This window comes from Eptatretus burgeri, unplaced genomic scaffold (genome assembly GCF_056783735.1).
Source record: "Eptatretus burgeri isolate ZD-2024b unplaced genomic scaffold, Ebu_testis_v1 Ebu_testis_scaffold_3158, whole genome shotgun sequence".
Lineage (NCBI taxonomy): Eukaryota > Metazoa > Chordata > Myxini > Myxiniformes > Myxinidae > Eptatretus > Eptatretus burgeri.
The window spans coordinates 396,861-418,325 of NW_028225106.1; the positions used below are offsets into that span (position 1 = coordinate 396,861).

Consider the following 21,465-nt stretch of genomic DNA (forward strand, 5'->3'; position numbering starts at 1 on the left):
CATTCAGTGATAGAATGGGAAAGGGGTCTGTCGAAGGTTTTATTCCTGATATGTCAACGGGAACAAACACAGACCCTGGATATATTCAAAGGAAAGGAATGTATAATGATGATACAAAAGCAGAAAATAGTTTTACTGTGGCAGTTCCTCTTAAAGGTATATTTGGATTTTGTGATTATGATAAAGTTCTGTATGGTCTTAAAATTAGATTTCAACTACAAAGGAATGATAATGAAAATAGATTGCTTTTTGGTGTTGGTAATGCTTTTGGTGATCAGAATAAATTTGTAATTGAGGAGATGAGTTGGTATATCAGTGAATATACTCCTAATCTTAAAACAGAAGAGATGTTGAATCGAAGACTTAACTCAAAGAGACCACTCAGTGTATCATACCTCAAAAGAAGATGTCAACACGTTAAACTCAATCAAACTACTTACACGTGGAATTTGGGTGTTCTGGAAGGAAAGCCACGATATCTGTGGATGATTTTTAAAAAGCCAGATGGTGATACTGCGACTGATAAGAATAATGCATTGAGTGATAATGCTAAGGTGAAACAACTTCGCGTTTCTCTAGATGGAACATTTTATCCACGAGATAGATTGGAAATTAATTGGGAAAAAATGATTTTGCTGAAGCATACAAGTCTTACCAAAAGGTGTGTGAAAGTAATGGAAATAAAGAACCTATTTTGGATATGACAGCATTTAAAAGTTTGTATACAATCTATACGTTTGACCTGAGCGCTCAAAAAGAAACTATAAAGTCTAATCGAGTGGATACTTCCCTATACATTGAAAGAGGAGAGAGTGAAGAAGTTGATACATATTGTTTGCTTTTGGAAGAAACAGAATTGCAGATTAATACAGATAATGGTGTGATGATTAGTCTCACATAATTTTTTTGTTAAATAAATGAGTGGCAAAGTACCAACTGGGGTATATGTTAATCAAATCAATCTTCATAAACTATCATCTTGTGTTCAAAATCAAAAGCCTTGTACGATTAACGTTAATACAATTCAGAGAAAAGGAGCAGTAAGAATTGATGTTTTGCTCACAAGAGAACAGGTTAAAATCTTGAATGACACTGGCTCACTTAAAATTAAAATGACAAAACCAATGTTGAAAAAATATTCAATAAGAGAGACGAGTGGAGGATTTCTCCCATTTCTAATTCCTTTATTTGCTGGTTTAAGTGCGGTTGGAGCATTGACGGGTGGTATTTCAACAGCGGTCAAAACTGCCAACGAAAGGAAGGCTCAACTCCAGGCTCAAAAAGAATTGGAAAGACATAACAAAGAGTTGGAGAAACAAATTAGTGGAAGTGGTGTAATTGTAGATTTTGCTGAAAAACTTGAAGGTCTGCCTGATAAAGCGAGATTGTTAGTTGGAGATATGCTTTCTTCTATAGCACAAGCAGGTGTAAAATTAACGAAAAGAGGTAATGGATTATATCTTTCTAATAAATAAATGAGCATTGATGAGTGGTTGAAAGAATTTGGAAAGAATACAACATCAAATTTACAACTTGCCAAATATTGTAAGAAATTAAAAATTCATAATGTGGTTATTTGTATGAGAGATGAATTAACAAATGTGTCGAAACATACAAAGAATATTATTATGAACTTAGAAGATAATGATGGGAACGGTTCTCATTGGGTTTGTATTTTTAATAGTCAAGACAAATATTATTTTGATAGTTTTGGTCTTCCACCACCTGTTGAAGTCATAAAATTCTTACAGAATGGTGTTTATCAAACATTTCAAGTCCAAGAATTAAATTCCAAGTGTTGTGGTCAATTATGTCTATATGTGTTATTTCAACTCAACAAAAATAAAAAATTTTATGATATTATTTTTAATCTAATATAAATGACTTATGTTGGTAAAGATGGTTCTATCTTTGGTGTATCTCAAGAACTGGATATTGATTTATCAAATTATTACACAAAGGCACAGGCTGAACGATATAAATATAATATAAACAAAAATATTAACATGAAAAATGCTTATAAATTAAAAAAATTATCCAAGCCCGACTGACGCGAATGACTTGGTGAGATTAAGCGATTTATCACAATATATATACTTAAATAAAACGGCTGTGTATTCTAAAGATACAGAAGTGTTGATATTATCTCCATGTCATACAGAATTCACAGTTCGAATTAAAATAAATTTTTATAAAGAAGGGCGTATCGTTTGTATGAGAATAGAACAATGGGGGTATGATATGAATGATTTAGGGTATAATTGGTCATTTAAAATTAACCTCGAAGACCTGGAACAATTAAATCAGTCTCGTAAGGAAGAATATTATCCACTTGGTATCGAGAATGAGTTTTGTGGAGCCACGATTAGTAAACAACAAATAAAAGAATTTAATAAGGGTAAATATAATAATGGTTTTGCCCTTGTTTATCTCATGAAAACAGAAAAAACAGGATTATATATAATAAGTAAGGAAATACAAAATGATTTAACTATGGGAAGATGGGGAGGTGTTTCGTGCCATAATATTATTCTAACATATATTTCTAATACATAAATGACAGCAAGAAGGCTTCAAGAAAATTATCATTTCTGTGTTCAAGCATACCTTCAAGAAAAGGGTATTCGGTATTTTAATAAATATGTTCTACAACATAAGAATGAGGTATTTTCAATAAAAGATTGGCATTATGCTGATGTTGATAAACCGACAACTTTAGATTTAATTAGAATGTTAAATAATGAAAAAATTATAAGGTTAAGAAAAGGTAAGGCTCTTTTAGAAATTCAAAAGAAATTTTATTGGTATCCTGTTGTAAAAAATTATTTTGGATACAGGAATAACAAGAAATCCTGATGAATATATGTATAATATTCTATGGGGTGTAAACGATTCAAGTATAGTAAGGGATGAGGAAGGAGTTGAAGAAGAGAGGGAAGAGAGAGAGAAGGAGGAAAGAGAGAAGAGAGAGAGGGAGAAGAAAGAGAAGGAGGAAAAGGAGAAGAGAGAGAAGGAGGAAAAGGAGAAGAGAGAGAAGGAGGAAAGAGAGAATAGAGAGAGGGAGGAAAGAGAGAAGAGAGAGAGGGAGGAAAGAGAGAAGAGAGAAAGGGAGGAAAGAGAGAGAATGAATAAATATCAAAATATGGAAACCAAAGAGATTCAAAAAAGATTGGTGGTATTACAGAAAATAACTCAACCCACCGAGGAGGAAAACAAAGAATTGACAAGTCTATTTGCAATACTTTCGACAAGACTATTAGCATCGACAAGATATGGATTTTAATTCAAGTTTTTTCTTAAATAAATGGAGGAGAGAGTGAAGGCATTTCTAAGGATTCTTTATGTTTTAAAAATTAAGATTCAAATGTGCATGTTGGAAACTAAAAAGGTTTTTGCACTCTGCAGGAATTTTTCTCATAAATAAATGAGTTATTGTCTCAAATGTAAAAAGAAAACTAATACTAAAAATATTTCATATATTAAAAGTAAAAATAACAGGGTTATACAAAAAGGTATATGTTCGGTGTGTGGTTCAAAAAAAAAATCAATTTATCTCCAAACACAAACTCGGAGGAGATATACAAAAGTTTTTATCAGGAAGTAAATTTACAACTACTGGAATACCAGGGGAATTACATCTTCCAGGTTATTCTTTCTGTGGTCCAGGCACAAACTTAGATAAAAGATTAGATGAGGCAGACAATCCTAAATCCTGGAGTAAACCAATCAATAGAGTTGATGAAGTGTGCATGAGACACGATATTGATTATGGGAATACCACAACGTTGAAAGAAAAGCATGAAGCCGATAGAGAAATGTTGTATAATTTGTCTCTGATACAAAATCCAACCTTGAGAGAAAAAGTTGATAGGTTCATCGTGAAGAAGATGATTAGTGCTAAATTGAAACTTGGACTTGGAAATTCAAAAAACTTATAGGCTCTAATGATGCCATTAAGACTGAAGAGCAATTAGCTGATGAATTACATAAACCAATATTCACAAAGTTTCAGAGAAGGAAAGTTTATTCCAAGGAAGTTGATTATATCTGGTCTGCTGATTTGATTGAACTCAATAATGATAAGGGGTACAAGTATGCTTTAACCGTTATTGATTTGAGGAGTAGATATGCGTGGGTTGTCCCTTTAAAAACAAAACAGGTAATACTCTTATGTTAGCTTTTCAACAGATATTTAATAAAAGTAAGAGAAAACCTAAGAAATTGTGGACTGATGAGGGTAGAGAGTTTTATAACAAGACATTTATGAATTTTCTAAAAAATAACAGTATTACATTATACAGTACCTTTAATGAAGGGAAGGCAGTTGTTGTTGAACGTTTTAATCGTACCTTAAAAGAGAGACTATATAAAAAATTCACACAACTCGGTTCACAACAATGGTCATCTTTTATTCAGGATATTGTGGATAAGTATAATGACACGATTCACACGTCAACGAATATGAAGCCATCAGAAACATTTACAAAATTAAAATATGAAAAAGAGATTAATGTCAGAAAACCTAAGTTCAAAGTTGGTGATATCGTAAGAATATATAGGTGGAAATCTCATTTTGAAAAGGGTTTTACTGAACGATGGACGAAAGAACTTTTTAAAATTGTTGATGTAATAGATACAGTTCCTTGGACTTATAAAATATATGATTTGGAAGGGGAAGAGATTTTAGGTTCATTTTATTCACAGGAATTACAAAAGACAAAACTAAGCAGATAATACACCTTTGTGGACACTAGAGGGACAAGTCCGAGGTGTATTACAGTATATAATGTGTGTCAAGGGGGACGTTCTTAGATCTGTGAACCCCAAACACAGAATCTTCAACTGAATAGTCAAGGCTTAACTTTTGTTTGTGTGTGTGTGTGCAATGGGAGCAATAGGTTGGCGCTTCACTCCCTCCTACTATACACCGTTGTGGACACTCGAGGGCCAAGTCCGAGGTGTATAACAGTATATAATGTGTGTCAAGGGGGACGTTCTTAGATCTGTGAACCCTAAACACAGAATCCTCAACTGAATAGTCAAGGCTTAACTTTTGTTTGTTGATGTGTATGTGTGTGTGTCCCAACCCTCACATTCAAAATCTCAACCCCAACCCTCACATTCAAAATCTCAACCCCAACTCAATCCTCACCCAACACAATGTCTTTTTCAAAATGAGATTTCCACCTATATATATATATTTTTACGTTTTTTTTTTTTTCTTCTTCCAATTCTGTCTTTTAAGGCTTTCAGGTTTGATGACGTAGAAAGAGGGAGTAAGCCTGCACTTTCTTCCCAGAACAAACAATGTATATTTTTTGTTTTTTTTCTCTTCTTCCAATTCTGTCTTTTAAGGCTTTCAGGTTTGATGACGTAGAAAGAGGGAGTAAGCCTGCACTTTCTTCCCAGAACTTTCTTGATCTTGCTCCCATCAAGCACCATCCGACAAAGAACTACATCGATAGGTTTAGATCCCAAAGAGTGATAGCAACTCCAAAAGTCTCCAAAATATAAATAAATAAAATAATAATAATAATAAATAAATAAATAATTAAATAAAAGCCCCCAAAAAAGTTTCAAGTGTCCAACATAAACCCAACTTTCCAAGTCTTCAAGGTATAACCACATTCCCGTTGAGTTTCCAAGATATGTATCACATTGTGAGTTATCAATCCAGAACCCACATTTCAAGTATTCAAAGTAAAACCAACTTACAAAGTCTCTTAAGGATAACTCATTTACTGATTTTTTCAAAATTTGTGAGTCTCCAAGGTAGGCCCCATATTTAGAACCATCTTGGCAGAACCCTTTTCCTGAGTCTCCAAGGTAGTTATTTAAACCATCAAGGCAGAACTCATTTACTGATTTTTTCAAAATTTGTGAGTCTCCAAGGTAGGCCCCATATTTAGAACCATCTTGGCAGAACCCTTTTCCTGAGTCTCCAAGGTAGTTATTTAAACCATCAAGGCAGAACTCATTTACTGATTTTTTCAAAATTTGTGAGTCTCCAAGGTAGGCCCCATATTTAGAACCATCTTGGCAGAACCCTTTTCCTGAGTCTCCAAGGTAGTTATTTAAACCATCAAGGCAGAACTCATTTACTGATTTTTTCAAAATTTGTGAGTCTCCAAGGTAAAACTTGTATTCTGGCTCATCAAGGTATAACTTGTTCAGTGGGTATTGTCTTGATAACTCACAATGAGTACTATTGCTGTAAAACTCTTTTTCAGGATTTTGCTGGTCTCCAAGGTATAACTCTTTGGTTGGGTCATCAAGGACGAACTCGTTCTGTGGGTCTTGGTCGCTCATAAGGTCTTCAACCAAGCCAACAATTTCGCCCCAAGTTGTAGCAAAAGCAGTATTTTCATTTCGTATTTCAGACACAATTTCCTGTGAGAGAAAATAATAATGTATTAATTAAGTTATTTAATTATTAAATGAGTATGCTTCAATCAAAGTTTGAAAATAGGAAAATAAAAAATCTTACCTCAATAGATAAGAGGTTTGAATCCAGTTCATCAACTTGAAGGTTTAGTTCCATAGAAGACAGAGAGTTCCAAGGAACACTAAAGTCATCCCACTCAAGGTCTTCAACCAAGCCAACAATTTCCCCCAAGTTGTAGCAAAAGCAGTATTTTCAGATACAATTTCCTGTGAGAGAAAATAATAATGTATTAATTAAGTTATTTAATTATTAAATGAGTATGCTTCAATCAAAGTTTGAAAATAGGAAAATAAAAAATCTTACCTCAATAGATAAGAGGTTTGAATCCAGTTCATCAACTTGAAGGTTTAGTTCCATAGAAGACAGAGAGTTTGAGACAAGCACACAGAACACCATTGCCAGCAAGAACAAATGTTTAAAATGGAGCCTGGGTTTGAAGCTTTTATAGAGAAAGACTGGTGGGTGTGGTTTCCTTTGGAAATTCCCTGGGCAAGCCTAGGCAAGCCTTCATTGGGAAATTTTTCAAAACCATAACATCCTGTAATTTTCTAGTGATTTCTTTGTGAGTCAGAGATGAACTGGAAATGATGTAAGAGTGGGCGGGGCTTAGCAAAAGTAGGCGGAGCTTAGGAAAAGTGGGCGTGGCTTAGAAAAAATACCTTATGAAAAGTGGGCGGAGCTTAGCAAAAGTGGGCGGGGCTTAGGAAAAGTGGGCGTGGCTTAGAAAAAATATCTTATGAAAAGTGGGCGGAGCTTAGCAAAAGTGGGCGGAGCTTAGGAAAAGTGGGCGTGGCTTAGAAAAATTACCTTATGAAAAGTGGGCGGGGCTTAACAAAAGTGGGCGGGGCTTAAAGAAAAGTGGGCGGGGCTTAACAAAAAATAACCTGTGGCTCAGGAGGTGGTCAAACAAGAGCATTAAGAGAAGTTTATCATTTCGTAATGGCACAAATGGGGTATCTTAAAAAATATAAAGATTCAAATGTTTTGTTTGTCAATATTTTAGATGGGGATTATTGTGCAAAGAAAATTAAACTATTGAAGGAATTTGAGAATGAACAAATCTTTATAGGTTCAATGAGTGAGCTGTTCAACCCCCAGGTGTTCAATTCAATGAGGTTCAACCTCCAAGTTAAAAGGGGAGACAAATAAATATACCTTGGGATAAAAAGGGGGTTTATTTTTAGGGAAAAAAAATATAAATCGCTGAAAATCCCCCATTCATTTACATGGGGAAAAGTGAGCCAGAATCAGTATTCTTACCCTACTGACAAGGTCAGAGGTCAAGTTGACGATTTCGTAAGTACCAGTCTATGACTGCTTGTTTGTGTGTTTGAAGGCACGATAACTCGAGAACGGAAGAAGCAACCAATGTCAAATTACACCACGTGATTCAGGAGGTTGATGGCGAGCGCTGATTAGATTTTAGTCAATATCGGTCAAAGGTCAAGGTCACAGTGAGGTCAAACATCAAAAAAAATTATAACTCGAGAAAGGAAAAAGCTTTCAATGTCAAATTACATCACGTGATTCAGGAGTGTGATGGCGAGCGCTGATTAGATTTTGGTCAAAATCGGTCAAAGGTCAAGGACACCGTGAGGTCAAACATCCAAAAAAACTTATAACTAGAGAACGGAAGAAGCTACCAATGTCCAATTACACCACGTGATTCAGGAGGGTGATGGCGAGCGCTGATTAGATTTTGGTCAAAATCGGTCAAAGGTCAAGGTCACAGTGAGGTCAAACATTCGATTTTTGATGGTTTGGGACAGAATCATCGTAGAAACTTCTGGTTTGCGTCCCTACCTTCTCTCGAGACAGCTTTTATTAGACAAGGTCAGAGGTCAAGTTGACGATTTCGTAAGTACCAGTCTATGACTGCTTGTTTGTTTGTTTTTGAACAAGATATCTCAAAAAGTTGTGCACGGATCCGGATGAAATTTTTTGGGCAGGTTCGGTGTGTGACAGGGACGAACTGATTAGATTTTGGTGAAGATCCGGATCAAGATTCCAACTCCGAGAATTTTTAAAGTGATTCTTCACCATTGAGAGATAGAGCAAACCAAGGTGCTTCCAGCAAGTATTAACTCAGGAGGGTGGGCACTTATCCAACCGAGATATTGTAGTTTTGTATTTTTATTAAATTTTCCGAAATTTGTACAATTTATTTTTCACTTTGAAGTTGTGGGTCACAATGTGTAAATGAAGGTGGAAAAAGTCTGGTTTAATGCAATTTAATTCCTGGTGATAAGGCAACAAAAGGTGACATTTTTGAAAGGGGGTGTACACTTTCTGGAGGCACTGTACATCCAGGATGAACAGGTCAGGTGAGGTATGGGAGCATGTGCCAGAACAGCACATCTTTGCATCCACTTTCCGCCGGTACTCCAGGGGCCTCCGTCTGGCCTTCCCCCAGGCAGATGCCAGGCCCATCCCCATTTTGTTGGCATCCAGGATGATGCCAACAAAATTCGCATTTTCTTTTCCTTTGCCTTGTTGCTCAAAATACAATTCACCGTAAAACTGATTATTGGCACACAACTGGGTTGGGTATTCGGATTTCATTTTTGTATTGATTGCTTCTGAGGCCTTGGCAGCTTCTGCCATCGACATTGCTGAAAAGCCCGTGCGATCATGCTGTTCTCCTTCACTCTGTGATATATTGATGATTCAGAAAACCTTATGAACCCAATGAGAACTTCCTTTCTTCACCTTTTACGTGATTAACCACACAGATGATTGCCTCCTGGTCCATGAACTTTGACTTGACAGGTTAATGGCCGTGTGCGGCGACGTTCCTATTCGGCGGGCGCCTGTGCAGATGTGGGGTGGAGATTTGATGAAACTAAATCTGTGGCTTGTTCTTCATAGCAACTGGAAGAGCGGGAACAGAAACTGAATCGATGGATAATGGAGCTGCATGTGCAGATAACCCAGAACAAGCAAACGGGAGAAGAAAGTAAGATTGCGGTGTTTGAAAGCACTTTATACATTGAAAACGAATGCTGAAGTCAATACAACACGTAAAAGAGACATAAAATGTTACAGTCCCCATTGTTTTTTGCTGTGTGGAGTTAAAGGGCTTGCTAAAATTCTGCACAACTAAAATGGCCACCAGTTTACCAGTCGGACATTTTTTTATCAGATCACAAAATATAGTGAATGACACGTGCCTGCCATCATGCACTGTGCTTGCACCAAGTTTGAACAAAATCGGACCATGCACGTCGAACAAATGGTTGGGGACACTTGTCAGTAAAAAAAAAAATGGCCTCCAGTCGGCCATCTTGGATCTGATGTCGAAAATGGATGACGTGCATATGTGTGTGCACCATCATGTGTTGTCTTTGTGCCAAGGACGAATAAAATTGGTCCGTACTTGTCCGACATATGATTGCGGACGCACGCACGCACACACGGACACGAAAATCAAGACGAAATCCAAAATCCCCCGTTTCGGACTAAGTCCAACGGGGGGCTAATAAATCGAAGTGGGGCAAATAGATTGAAATTATTTCAACGTTATTTCGATGTGTTGCCAATTAGTAGGATTTGGATGAATGCATAGTAATCCTATTATCAGCTGTACTATAGTATGACTTTTAATCCTGCAAGTCTTAGTATTGCAAGGACAATCTTGAGGCCTCCACAAAGTTGATGTTGGCTGTAACGGTGTTGATTTTGTGAAATGTTTCTATTCTTTTGGGGTTTATTTTATTCTTCATGGTGGAACCTTTTGTCAAATAAGCAAGCTGTGCAGGTTTCTCTGAAAATCGCTTCACTTGGGGAATCCAACAGCATTGCGAAGATCACTTCCCCTTCCGCTTCTTTCTGCAATGACATGCGGACTTGTCTCTTGCTTGCATAGGTTGCCCTGCCATTGGTAACGATTAGTTGGGAAAGCTTAAGGAATTTTTTTTTTTTCATGTCAAAGTGCAATCATAAAAAGGAGAGAAATTGTAGCTCGTTAACGAAGCGAAACAGATCAGCTTTTAAATTTTGAATTGGAGTTCTGGTTGTGTTCGGTGAAATTGGTCTTTGTTTGCATTCCTGAGTTTGTATGTCCAACCGGATGTAGAGAATTGTGCACTCGAAAAGGAGGTTTAAAACCGATGGTTTTGCCGTTGAAGAAGAGTGAAACGAATGCTTCTGTGTCGATCTGTCCACTTTACTTCCACGCTTTATGTCATCTGCACATTTGGAAAGCTGACCCTTCACCCCACTATCCAAATCGTTGATGTGAATCATAAAATAGCAATGGTCCGAGTACTGATCCCTGAGGGACCCCACAACTTACATCCTCCCAGAAAGACATCCTCCCGCTCACAGCCACTCGACATTTCCTTTCATTATTTATACATACATACATACATACATACATACATACATACATTCATACATCATTATTTATACATTGTATATGTAGACTTTAAGACGGCATTTGAGAAGGTACCACATTGGAGGTTGTTCGCCAAAGTGAGGGCTTGAGGAGTGGCTGGTCAGGCAGTTAATTGGATTGCAAACTGGCTTCGTGGTAGAAAGCAAAGAGTGGCTGTGAGTAGGAGGATGTCTTGCTGGGAGGACATAAGTAGTGGTGTACCTCAGGGATCAGTACTCGGACCATTACTATTCATGATTTACATCAACGATTTGGATAATGGAGTAAAGAGTAAGCTTTCCAAACGTGCAGATGACCCAAAGCTTGGAGGTGAGGTGGATAGCAGAGGGGGTGGTGATCAGGTACAGGAAAGTATTGATACTTGTCGAGATTGGGTGAAAGATTGGTAGATGGAATTTAACCTGAGCAACTGTAAGGTGTTGGGGATGGGAAAGAACAATGAAAATAGAGATTACAGGTTATAAGGGGTAATTGTGAAGCATGTCACACAGGAGAATGATCTGGGGGTGGTAATTGATACGGGAGGTAAGCAGGCAGCTATAGGTAGAGCAAATCGGGTTTTCGGTTGTATTCGGAGGGGGATCAATTATAAATCAAAAGAGGTGGTGTTAACATTGTCCAGGAATTTAGTGAGGACCACATCTAGAATATTTTGTGCAGTTTTGGTCACCACAGTTCCAGTAGGACATAGATGCTATGGAGAAGGTTCAGCGTAGGGCTACTAGATTGATTCCGGGCCTCGCTAGACTCAGCTATGAGGAGCGGCGGAAGGAGACAAGGCTTTCTACACCAGAAAGGAGGCGGTTACGAGGAGATATGATCGAGATGTTTAATATAATGAAAGGTAGAGATAAAATTAGTGCAGATTAATTATTCAACAGACTGGACATTCATCGGACCAGGGGCCATAGCTTTAGTTGAAAGAAGAGGAGAGTTTAGAGTTTAGACGGTAGTAAGGCAGGGGTCTTTCACTCAGAGAGTAGTTAATGCATGGAATGGTCTCCCCGGAAAGGTAGTGGCAGCAGAAACAGGAGATAAGTTTAAATTAGAATTAGATCGGTACCTGGAGGTATTGGAGATAGAGGGGTATGGGGATGTTGACAGGACTTTTTGGTAGCTTGAGCATTGATAGATGATTGTGTGCACGTGTATGGAGTGTTGTTGGTGTGGGTCTTGTCAAGGGGTGTTGTGTGATTGTTGTGGTTTTTTTGCTTTTTTTTCTTACCCAAGAAGCGTCTTCGCCCATGTACCCTCTCCTGGAAAGAAAAATAAAACCACAAATTTTGTTTTGCCTTTTTGTTGGTCTGGTGTTAATAAATTGGTGTGGTGTGATGTGGCGTTGCCGTGATGGGGCGAATGGGCTCCTCCTGCGTCTAATTTCCTTGTGGTGTATCCTTGTGTGTGTGTGGGGTACGAACAACAATAAAATGGAACTTTTAACTGGGGGAAACAGAAAAAAGTATTTGTATCCAAATTGAGAAATTTGTTTATTATTTTCACTCATTCAACACTTCTTTTATTTGGTTGGTCCTTCAGGACACGTGATGGAGCCAGAACGCCGTCCAAGGTCAACCAACGTCCACATGCGGTTCAGCGAACAGAAATGCCATCCAAATGAACAGACGTGCCAGCCGAATCAACTTGAACTGAAGCAGCGTGAGGAAGCCTTAAACTTGCCTACAGCATCTGGGGTCAGTACAATTACTCTTCTCCCAGGTGCATCTCAGCCAAACAAACCCTCACACACACCACCTGATCTGAACATGCAGCAATCCAAACTCCGAGATGACCAGATAGCCCAGCAAGACGAACTCCAGCAAATGCAACAGGAATAACCGGAATGCAAACTTGTGCAGGAGCTCACCGAACAGAGGCTCTGCCGAGTTGAACAGAAGAACCCTCAGGAAGTCTTCGACCTGCATGCAACATCCGGGGTCAATACAATCACACCTCCACCAGGTGCATCTCAGCCAATCGAACCCTTTACATACACAAACCTGTACGCCGATCAGAAAAAGAAACATCCGTTCTACAAATCGAAAGGGTTCTGCAAACACGAACGCTCGGCAGTGAAAATGTCACGTCATTATTCAGAACGGAGACAAAAGAAAAGCAAACAAAAAAAAAAGAAGGAAAAAGAACGGATACTCCAGATAATGGAACTGGAACGGCAGCTTACCCAACAGAGTAAGTTGCATGTCACACAGAAGACCACTCAGAAAGCCTTACACCTGCACAGAGCGATCGAGGTCAATGCTGATACTCCTCTACCCGGTACATCCCAGGCAAGCAAACTATCATTTACACGACCTGTCCTGAACTTGGAGCAATCCAAACTCCGAGATGAACGTTCATTTGACAAACCGACACAGTCCTACAAACGTACACACCTGGCAATGGATCAGTCGTGCAAAAAAATCTGAATGGCAATTCGAGGAAAGCCAACAAAGAAACGAGCCAAATGAAGACGCACATCAGGAATCCCGCGCCGATTCGGAACGCCCGTCATGTGAATACAGTCGTCGACACGAAGGGACACGCCAGGGGATTGAACTGAGAGGCCAGCTCACCGAAATGATATTCTTGCAGAGAATTGAAGAAAAACATCAAGAATCCCAAACCCGAGCCGATGCGCAGCATTGGCGCCACGCAGGCAATCACACGGATTCTCCGACAGGTGCTCCAGCAAACTGAACATCCATGTCAGCAATTAGAGCGAAGACAAGGAGAACCCTCACTCGATAGAACACGCATTGACATGACAGAAAGGTCATCATCAGCAGAGGAGGCGCCTCTGAATCAGGACGCGGTGTCTCATTGGAACGGTCATGCCAAAAATGTGAATGGCAATTCGAGGAAAGGCAACAAAGAAACAAGCAGAATGAAGAAGTATGTCAGGAATCCCATGCTTCCTTGTTATTCTCTCAGACCCCTCAGCGGCTCCGCCTCAGACTCTGCAACCTCCAATTGGAGAGCTGAACACCGAACAGGCTCCTCCCACCTCGACCATTGGGAGGTGACGATGACGCATCTGCGGAGAGCGTCCAATCAGAATTGACTTTGTTGATAGGCGTCTCTTAAAAATGTAAAATTTAAGATCTGAACATGGAAGAAAAAAAATCAACACAACACAATAAGTGAATGTTGAGGAATGCATGATGGACCGGAAACGAGGAGGCGCAACCGCAATGACTCGTGGGAGAGTGAGGAGAGCGACTCTCCATCAGACAGAGGAAAGTGGCGAGGACGCCTCACCTTGCCCTTCCACCGCCGGTTGCATTTCAACAAAGTCCAGGTGAGCCTTCGATACCTTTTACGTCTTGGACGCGTGTGTTCGAGAACTTCATGCTGGCAGGAAATGACGAGGAACTTTCGGATGTGAGGAAGCGAGCATTGCTTATACACCGCCTCGGAGCAGAAGGGCAGCGTTTATTCTATACTCTCCCAGTCGCTGAGGACACGGATGCTGCTCCTCTCGCCGCATTAACAGCCTTTTTTTTTCAGAGCAAAAGTGAACGTTGTTTTCGAAGGAAATAAGTTTCGTCGGCGAGCACAAAGACCGGGTGAATAGACCCCTCATTTCGTTGTTGCTGCTCTCCGTGAGATTACGAGTTTAGAGAGATTTCTCCGATGAAATGATACGAGATCAGCTCGTGGAATAAAAAAACCCCCTTGAAGCTTGCATACGTGAGCGTTTGCTTTTGGAAACCGAGCTTGCACTGAGCGGAAAGCCCTTTTATTGGCGGGACAAATCAAATCGGTCATGGCGGAAGCGAAAGCAATTCCATACGGCACGCCATCACCATCGTCCTTTCAGGATGTAAATACAATAACAAAATGTAAAAAGATGGGGGGATGAAATATCAAAAAAAATATAAAAAAAAACACAAGGGAGGAATGACACTGGTGTTTGACGGTGTGAATTGTCATGCACAGCAAGTCATGAAGTAATCCCTGAAAAGGACACGGAAGCATGTGCGGAAGACACGTGATATTCAGCGAGCGTTTCAAGCAATGTGAGGAACTCAAAGAACGGTTGATCCATCAGGCTTTATTCATCGTCCGATCAACCAACAAGCGCAGTCCTTCGCGCCCCACCGTGGCTTTTAGACAGGGAGGACGATCGCCGCCATCTGTCACTCCTGCACGAGGTCTAGCTCCACCATCTGTCACTCCGGCACGAGGTCCAGCTCCACCATCTGTCATTCCGGCACGAGGTCTAGCCCCGCCATTTGTCACTCCCGCACGGAGAGCATGCCCCGCCATCTGTCACTGGCACGAGGTTGAGCTCTGCCCTCTGTCACAACTGCACCAGGTCTAGCCCCACCATCTGTCACTCCGGTTCGAGGTCTTGCCCCGGCATTTGTCACTCCGGCACGAGGTTTAGCTCCATCATCTGTCATTCCGGCACGACGTCTTGCCCCGCCATTTGTTGCTCCCGCACGTAGAGCATGCTCCACCATCTGTCACTGGCATGAGCTTGAGCTCTGCCCTCTATCACAACTGCACCAGGTCTAGCCCCACCATCTGTCACTCCAGCATGGAGTCCAGCCTCACCATCTGTCACTCCGGCACGAGGTCTTGCTCCACCATCTGTCACTCCGGCACGAGGTCTAGCCCCGCCATTTGTTACTGCCGCACAGAGACCATGCCCCGACATCTGGCACAAGGTCGAGCTCTGCCCTCTGTCACAGCTGCACCAGGTCTAGCCCCACCATCTGTTACTCCGGCATGAGGTCTAGCCTCGCCATCTGTCACTCGTGCACGAGATCCAGCTCCGTCATCTGTCACTCGTGCACGAGATCCAGCTCCGCCATCTGTCACTCCGGCACGAGGTCTCGCTCCGCCATTTGTTACTCCTGCACGAGGTCCAGCCCCGCCATCTGTCACTCCTGGACGAGGTGTAGTCCCGGCATTTGTCACTCCTGGACGAGGTGTAGTCCCGGCATTTGTCACTCCTGCACGAGGTCTAGCCCCACCATCTGTCACTCCGGTTCGAGGTCTAGCCCCACCATCAGCCACTCCAGTTCGAGATCTCGCCCCGCCATCTGTCACTCCGGTTCGAGGTCTTGCCCCGGCATTTGTCACTCCTGCACGAGGTCTCGCCCCACCATCTATCACTCCGGTTCGAGGTCTAGCTCCACCATCTGTCACTCCAGTTCGAGGTCTAGCCCTGCCATCTGTCACTCCGGTTCGAGGTCTTGCCCCGGCATTTGTCACTCCTGCACGAGGTCTCGCCCCACCATCTATCACTCCGGTTCGAGGTCTAGCTCCACCATCTGTCACTCCAGTTCGAGGTCTCGCCCCGCCGTCTGTCACTCCGGTTCGAGGTCGAGCCTCGACATTTGTCACTCCTGCACGAGGTCTCGCCCCGCCATCTGTCACTCCTGAATGGAGGGCAAACTGTGCGAGCAAGTCGTGCGGATGGAAGCAATTTTCTCTTCTTTTTTTCACGTGACACATTCACCTCATCTTTTTCCCAACATGATGTGCTCACGCCGTCCTCTACTACCATTCATCGCCCCCTCGCCCCAAGTGCACTCATTAGGATGCGCGAAATGAAGAGTGGGGTTCAGCAATCAGTCGAGTTACGTACGCGTCTCCATTTTAAGAGCAAACATCGAAAATCGTTTGCCCGAGGAAATTGAAACTTTACCACAAATGACATAACCATTTGATAAAGTGCATGTTGAGTGGACATCGAAAATTTTCAAGGTCTATCTTGTTTTTTTTTGTTTTTTTTTAAACAACCGATATGGATGTTTCCATGTTTTCGTCATCAGAAACACATGCTGTGTTTTAGGGAAAACGAGGTGTTATTCACTTTTTCCTACATACAAATTCATTAAACAAACTTCATCCGGGATGGGGGTGTGGCCAACACTCCTTTGTTCATTCATGTCATGACGTCATCACCGTGATTGTGATTACGTACATTGTTCCCACAGTAGTCCATTTTACGAGGGAGGGTGTCACTGTCCACGGCGATGGCGTGCCGGGGAATCGGCACAAACCGGGGAAACAATCGATGATTGTTTATCATCGCAAACAATCATCAAGCACTACCTGATGCAGCACCTGCACCAGTGTTCATGGCCTGGAGCTCAGTGAGAGGATGGTTGCCATGGCAATGCATAAATCAGAATTGTTTTTGATTAACAGCTCCTTTTTCAACATCGTTCACTTTTGTTATTCAGATAAAAGCTTATTGTAAATGTTCTGAAACATTTATTTGTTTTTCCTGTTCCCAGACATGACACTCCTCTTCACGGTCCGGTGGCCGGATGTCGAAGACAATCCAAACAGATTGATAAACACATTGTCAATGTCCATCATCATCATCATCATCATCATCTGATTGAGCGAACTCGGTCAACGTCCATGACATCACAGTAAGATGTTAATTGTTTCATGATGAGCTTGATTAATTTATTATCTTGCCAAAACGAAGTTTTTGCAAGATATGTGAGTCAGCTTGTATGTTTTTTTTTTTTTTGTTTGTAATCACGTATAAAAAATTCTGCAGAGCACAATTATCATTGGAAATTTTTGTAACTTCGCATATCAGAGGCCTATAGAGGTCCCTTTCAGCGCATAAAATTTTGAAGGTCAAGGTCAAAGGTCAAGGTCACTTTGTCGCAAATCAGGGGAGTCGACGAAACCCTTATTTTTTGAGTAATTTTGATCGGATCGTCTTCAAACTTCATGGGAATATAGTTCATGGTCTGGCGCTCAGCTGATTAATTTTTGGTGGCGATCGGCCTTGACCTTCATGGTTAGCGCTTCAGGTCGAAAGTTTTTGACCCCAAGGTCAAATTTTGAAATCTTAGATACCATATCGAGTTATTCCTCATCTGAAAGCGCTTGATTAGTGCTTTCTAGATCTGTCAAAAGTTTGACGATATGACGGATTTTTCATGAAAATTTTATTTCCTCAGTTCTCATCAAAATCTCTTGATATTTCATGCACAACGGTCCTGGAGAGATACCATTAACCGAACAGAAATATAAAGGTGAAAGGTCAAGGTCACAAAAAGGTCAAGCATCAAGGTCGACGAAACCCTTATTTTTTTAAGTAATTTTGATCAGATCGTCTTCAAACTTCATGGGAATATAGTTCATGGTCTGGCGCTCAGCTGATTAATTTTTGGTGGCGATCGGCCTTGACCTTCATGGTTAGCGCCTCAGGTCGAAAGTTTTTGACCCCAAGGTCAAATTTTGAAATCTTAGATACCATATCGAGTTATTCCTCATCTGAAAGCGCTTGATAAGTGCTTTCTAGATCTGTCAAAAGTTTGACGATATGACGGATTTTTCATGAAAATTTTTATTTCCTCAGTTCTCATCAAAATCTCTTGATATTTCACGCACAACGGTCCTGGAGAGATACCATTAACCGGACGAAAATATAAAGGTCAAAGGTCAAGGTCACAAAAAGGTCAAGCATCAAGGTCGACGAAACCCTTGTTTTTTGAGTGAGTTTAATCGAATAAATAAATCACTCATGTTCACATTTTGGCAAGATACTGGTCACCCTGGGGGTGACATTGGTTTTTTTGTTTTTATTATCTTGCCAAAACGAAGTTTTTGCCTTTGAGAGCGTTCATCACGTGCCACTCTTTTGCAAACTAAGATATAATTTATATGGAGCATTAAATTGGTCATTATAAACTCAAAGCACAACTTGAACACGAACGATCCCATCTCAGGAACTTTTCCACAAACCTTATTTATGGATCCGGATTTTCTTGTCGTGTATTCGAGTGTCAAAGGGTCCTCGGGATCTCGTGTTAGGGGTCTATTCGGTCAGGTCAGGTGTGGGAGCATTTCTTCACAATTCATGACCTATAAACACGTCGTCACCTGTTGTGGGGAAGGGGTGGGAGTCTGGAGGGAGGGGAATGGAGTGGGAAGAGGCAGGGGTAGGGTTGGGATGAGGGAGGGGATTGGGTCAGATGTGAGTCTGGAGGGAAGGTGTGGGAGGAGGGAGGAGTAGAGGCCGGAGGAGTGCAAAGCCGGGAACCTTTGCTTCCGCCCTCCCTTTCCTCGCTCCCCCCCCCCATCTTTATCACTTGCCCCCTTCCTCACTCTCCCCCTTACTCGCTCACCTTCACTCCCACCTATCTCTCCCACTTGAGAGCTTCACTCCGCCAGGTGTTGGCTTTGGGGTTCGGGTGGCTGGCTTGGGATTGTGGGGTCCATAGTTTGAGCCCTTTTAGCCATTGAATTAACACCAAGTGGAGTTGATTCAGCCTGTCATCCCGAGGTTGGCAAAATGAGTTCCAGTGTCCCAGTAGACCAGCACAGCATCAGTGGCACAGCTGTGCTTCCAAGAAATGATCGGGACCTGGAAGCCAAGCTTCCGTGTGCAAGAACAGAAGAGAGCGAGAGCTGCACAATGGACTGCCTCTCGACTGTGCCGTTGGGCGGTGTATAAAATTCACCCCAAGTTGTAATATTTTCCACTCTCATTTAAAAGTGAACATTTGTGAAAGAAATGCATCCTTTAAACGCACACACAATTAACAAACCACTCCGTTTTAACATTCACTTTATATCAAGTGATTTCACAACCAATTACGAACTTTATGACCGGAAGGAACAAGAACGCGATGATTGGTGAAACCATCCCTGATTAAATAAAACCTTGATATACACCTTAAATGTTCCGCTTGAAGTGCGTACATCGAACAAACGAAGTCGTTCTGCGGACAACATGCACACGGACATGTACACGTGAGACAAAGACCCAAGGTGATAAACGACACGATGGAGCTCAAAAACCGCACCGTGTTTGAATTTCTCAACGTTATTTTACAGTAAATTTACGTTTCTGGACTTCACCGTGACGTCACGGTGATACGATCGCGTGACGTCACGGCCGAGCACGCCCGAAAACCGTTGGGGTCTTCAGAGCCGATTGATCAGACGGTTTGTTGACTCATTTCTCTTCACGTTCTCCCCCCCGCCCCCTCCTCACCCCCCGATCCAACGAATCTTCAGCTTCGGCGGTCGAGAGACGGAGCGCGTCCTTTCGAAGACCATTTGATCGTTCTTCGGAGGGAAGATCACCGTCAGGCTTTGAGATGGTGGAGCAGATGCTCAGGGCGACCAGGTGTCGCGGGTCCTGCTCCTTGTGTGACCTTCCACGGGAATCCTGGGCCATGCTGTGGACCTTCTCGGAGCCCGTGTGCCGAGGCTGTGTGGACCACGAGGGCGTGGACCGGGTCGAAGTCGTGTTGAGGAGGGCGCTTGTGATGAAGAACCGACGGTTGAGCAGGTCACCGGTCGTGGAGGACGTGAACAATACGAAGGGCAGTTTCGAGCCCGGGGTGGAACCGTGTGTTGGCCGTTCCGGCCTGGAGGGTGAGCGTGGAGACCGTTCACCGACATCCCCATCACCTCCAGGTCGTGTCTCCAACAGACCGTCGGGGTCCCGAGTCATCACCAGGTTAGTGAAGTGTGAGGAGCCGCTCGCGTCGCAGCACCAGGATCCAAACCCCAGATGGACGGTCTCGGTGCCTCCACCAAGAACGCCGCCACCCAGTCCGGTCCTTACCAACCCGGTGAGTGGACCGCCTTCATGGACCGAGCCTACAGTATTCGTGACGTGCTCTGGGGGGAGTAGCTGCCTGACTGCAGCCGCGACCCATCTCTCACCGTCGAGTGCGGTTCCGGATTTGATGACCGGGACGCACGAGGTTCGTCGTCCCGAAGGATGTGGTCCCAAGCGATGCGACGCGGACATCCCGGCTGAAATGTCAGACGGTCCACGCAGCGACGCGTTTGATGCCGGGGGAAGGACTGGCGTGGATAGCGACGAGCCCGAGATGTTGGCGGAGTCCCTGACGGACTCGCGGGTCATGCCCCACCTGGAGCCGTCCTGGCCCGTTCTGCCGCTGGTCCCGATACCGTCGGACGCTCTCTCTTCAAACGCACGGGTGACCGGCAGTTGTGGAGGAGTAGGATGTCCACCGGGTTGCACCGCCCATCACGAGCGCATAGAGGAGGACACTCACTCTGTGCAGGACTTGTCCGTGACTGCACGTGAGACCGGCAAGAAGCGGGACATGGAGGAAAAGGTGTTATCCGTCCGAGAGGGCAGGAGTGTCCCCGAGACATGTCGGTCCGTGACCATGGCGGGGAAGCTTGAGGAAAAGGAGCACAGAGGTGAGCGACCACCTCCACTAATAAATGTCAGAGTGTCAATCAGCTCTCACCTAATCAATAAACAATTGACCCCTCCCACACTCCTCCAGCTGAAGGGTTTCGTTAGGTAAGAGCCGATTTGCTGTTCCCTCCATTCACAGGTGAGAGATGTGGGTAGGTCTTTCTTTATTTAAATATTGACTGCTTTTGACGTTTGCACGTGCTCCGTCCTTGGGAGCCTCGTCGGTGTGCATTGCTGTCTGCGCCGTTGCTGACGATTCGCCAATGAGCTATGAAACCGGTCCTCCCGATCGCACGTCATGCACAGACATGAGAAAGGTAATTTTTTACTCCGTTTGCCTGTCTGCCGGTCAAACGAAATTGAAAAACATTCCAAACAGGAAACTTACTGTTTTAATGACGTCATAAAGGGCACAAACAACAGGCACGATGAACTAATGTGACGTGTTAAATG

At 42.6% G+C, this 21,465-nt stretch overlaps 2 protein-coding genes across 8 annotated transcripts in view; one reads left to right on the forward strand and one right to left on the reverse strand.

The window, feature by feature from the left end:
• Positions 1 to 21,465, reverse strand: part of LOC147006644 (uncharacterized) — a 205,073-nt gene that overhangs the window by 133,887 nt on the left and 49,721 nt on the right. The gene's annotated exons all lie outside the window — the stretch shown is intronic.
• The window catches only part of LOC147006652 (uncharacterized), a 64,769-nt gene that overhangs the window by 36,778 nt on the left and 6,526 nt on the right, over positions 1 to 21,465 (forward strand). For 2 of the 6 annotated variants that reach the window (XM_085868307.1, XM_085868308.1), the window contains exons 4-5: positions 16,790 to 16,948; positions 17,093 to 17,233. In XM_085868307.1, the coding sequence (XP_085724433.1) occupies positions 16,790 to 16,948; positions 17,093 to 17,233 (300 nt within the window). The other 4 variants (XM_085868312.1, XM_085868309.1, XM_085868311.1 and 1 more) reach the window with 4 other exon arrangements.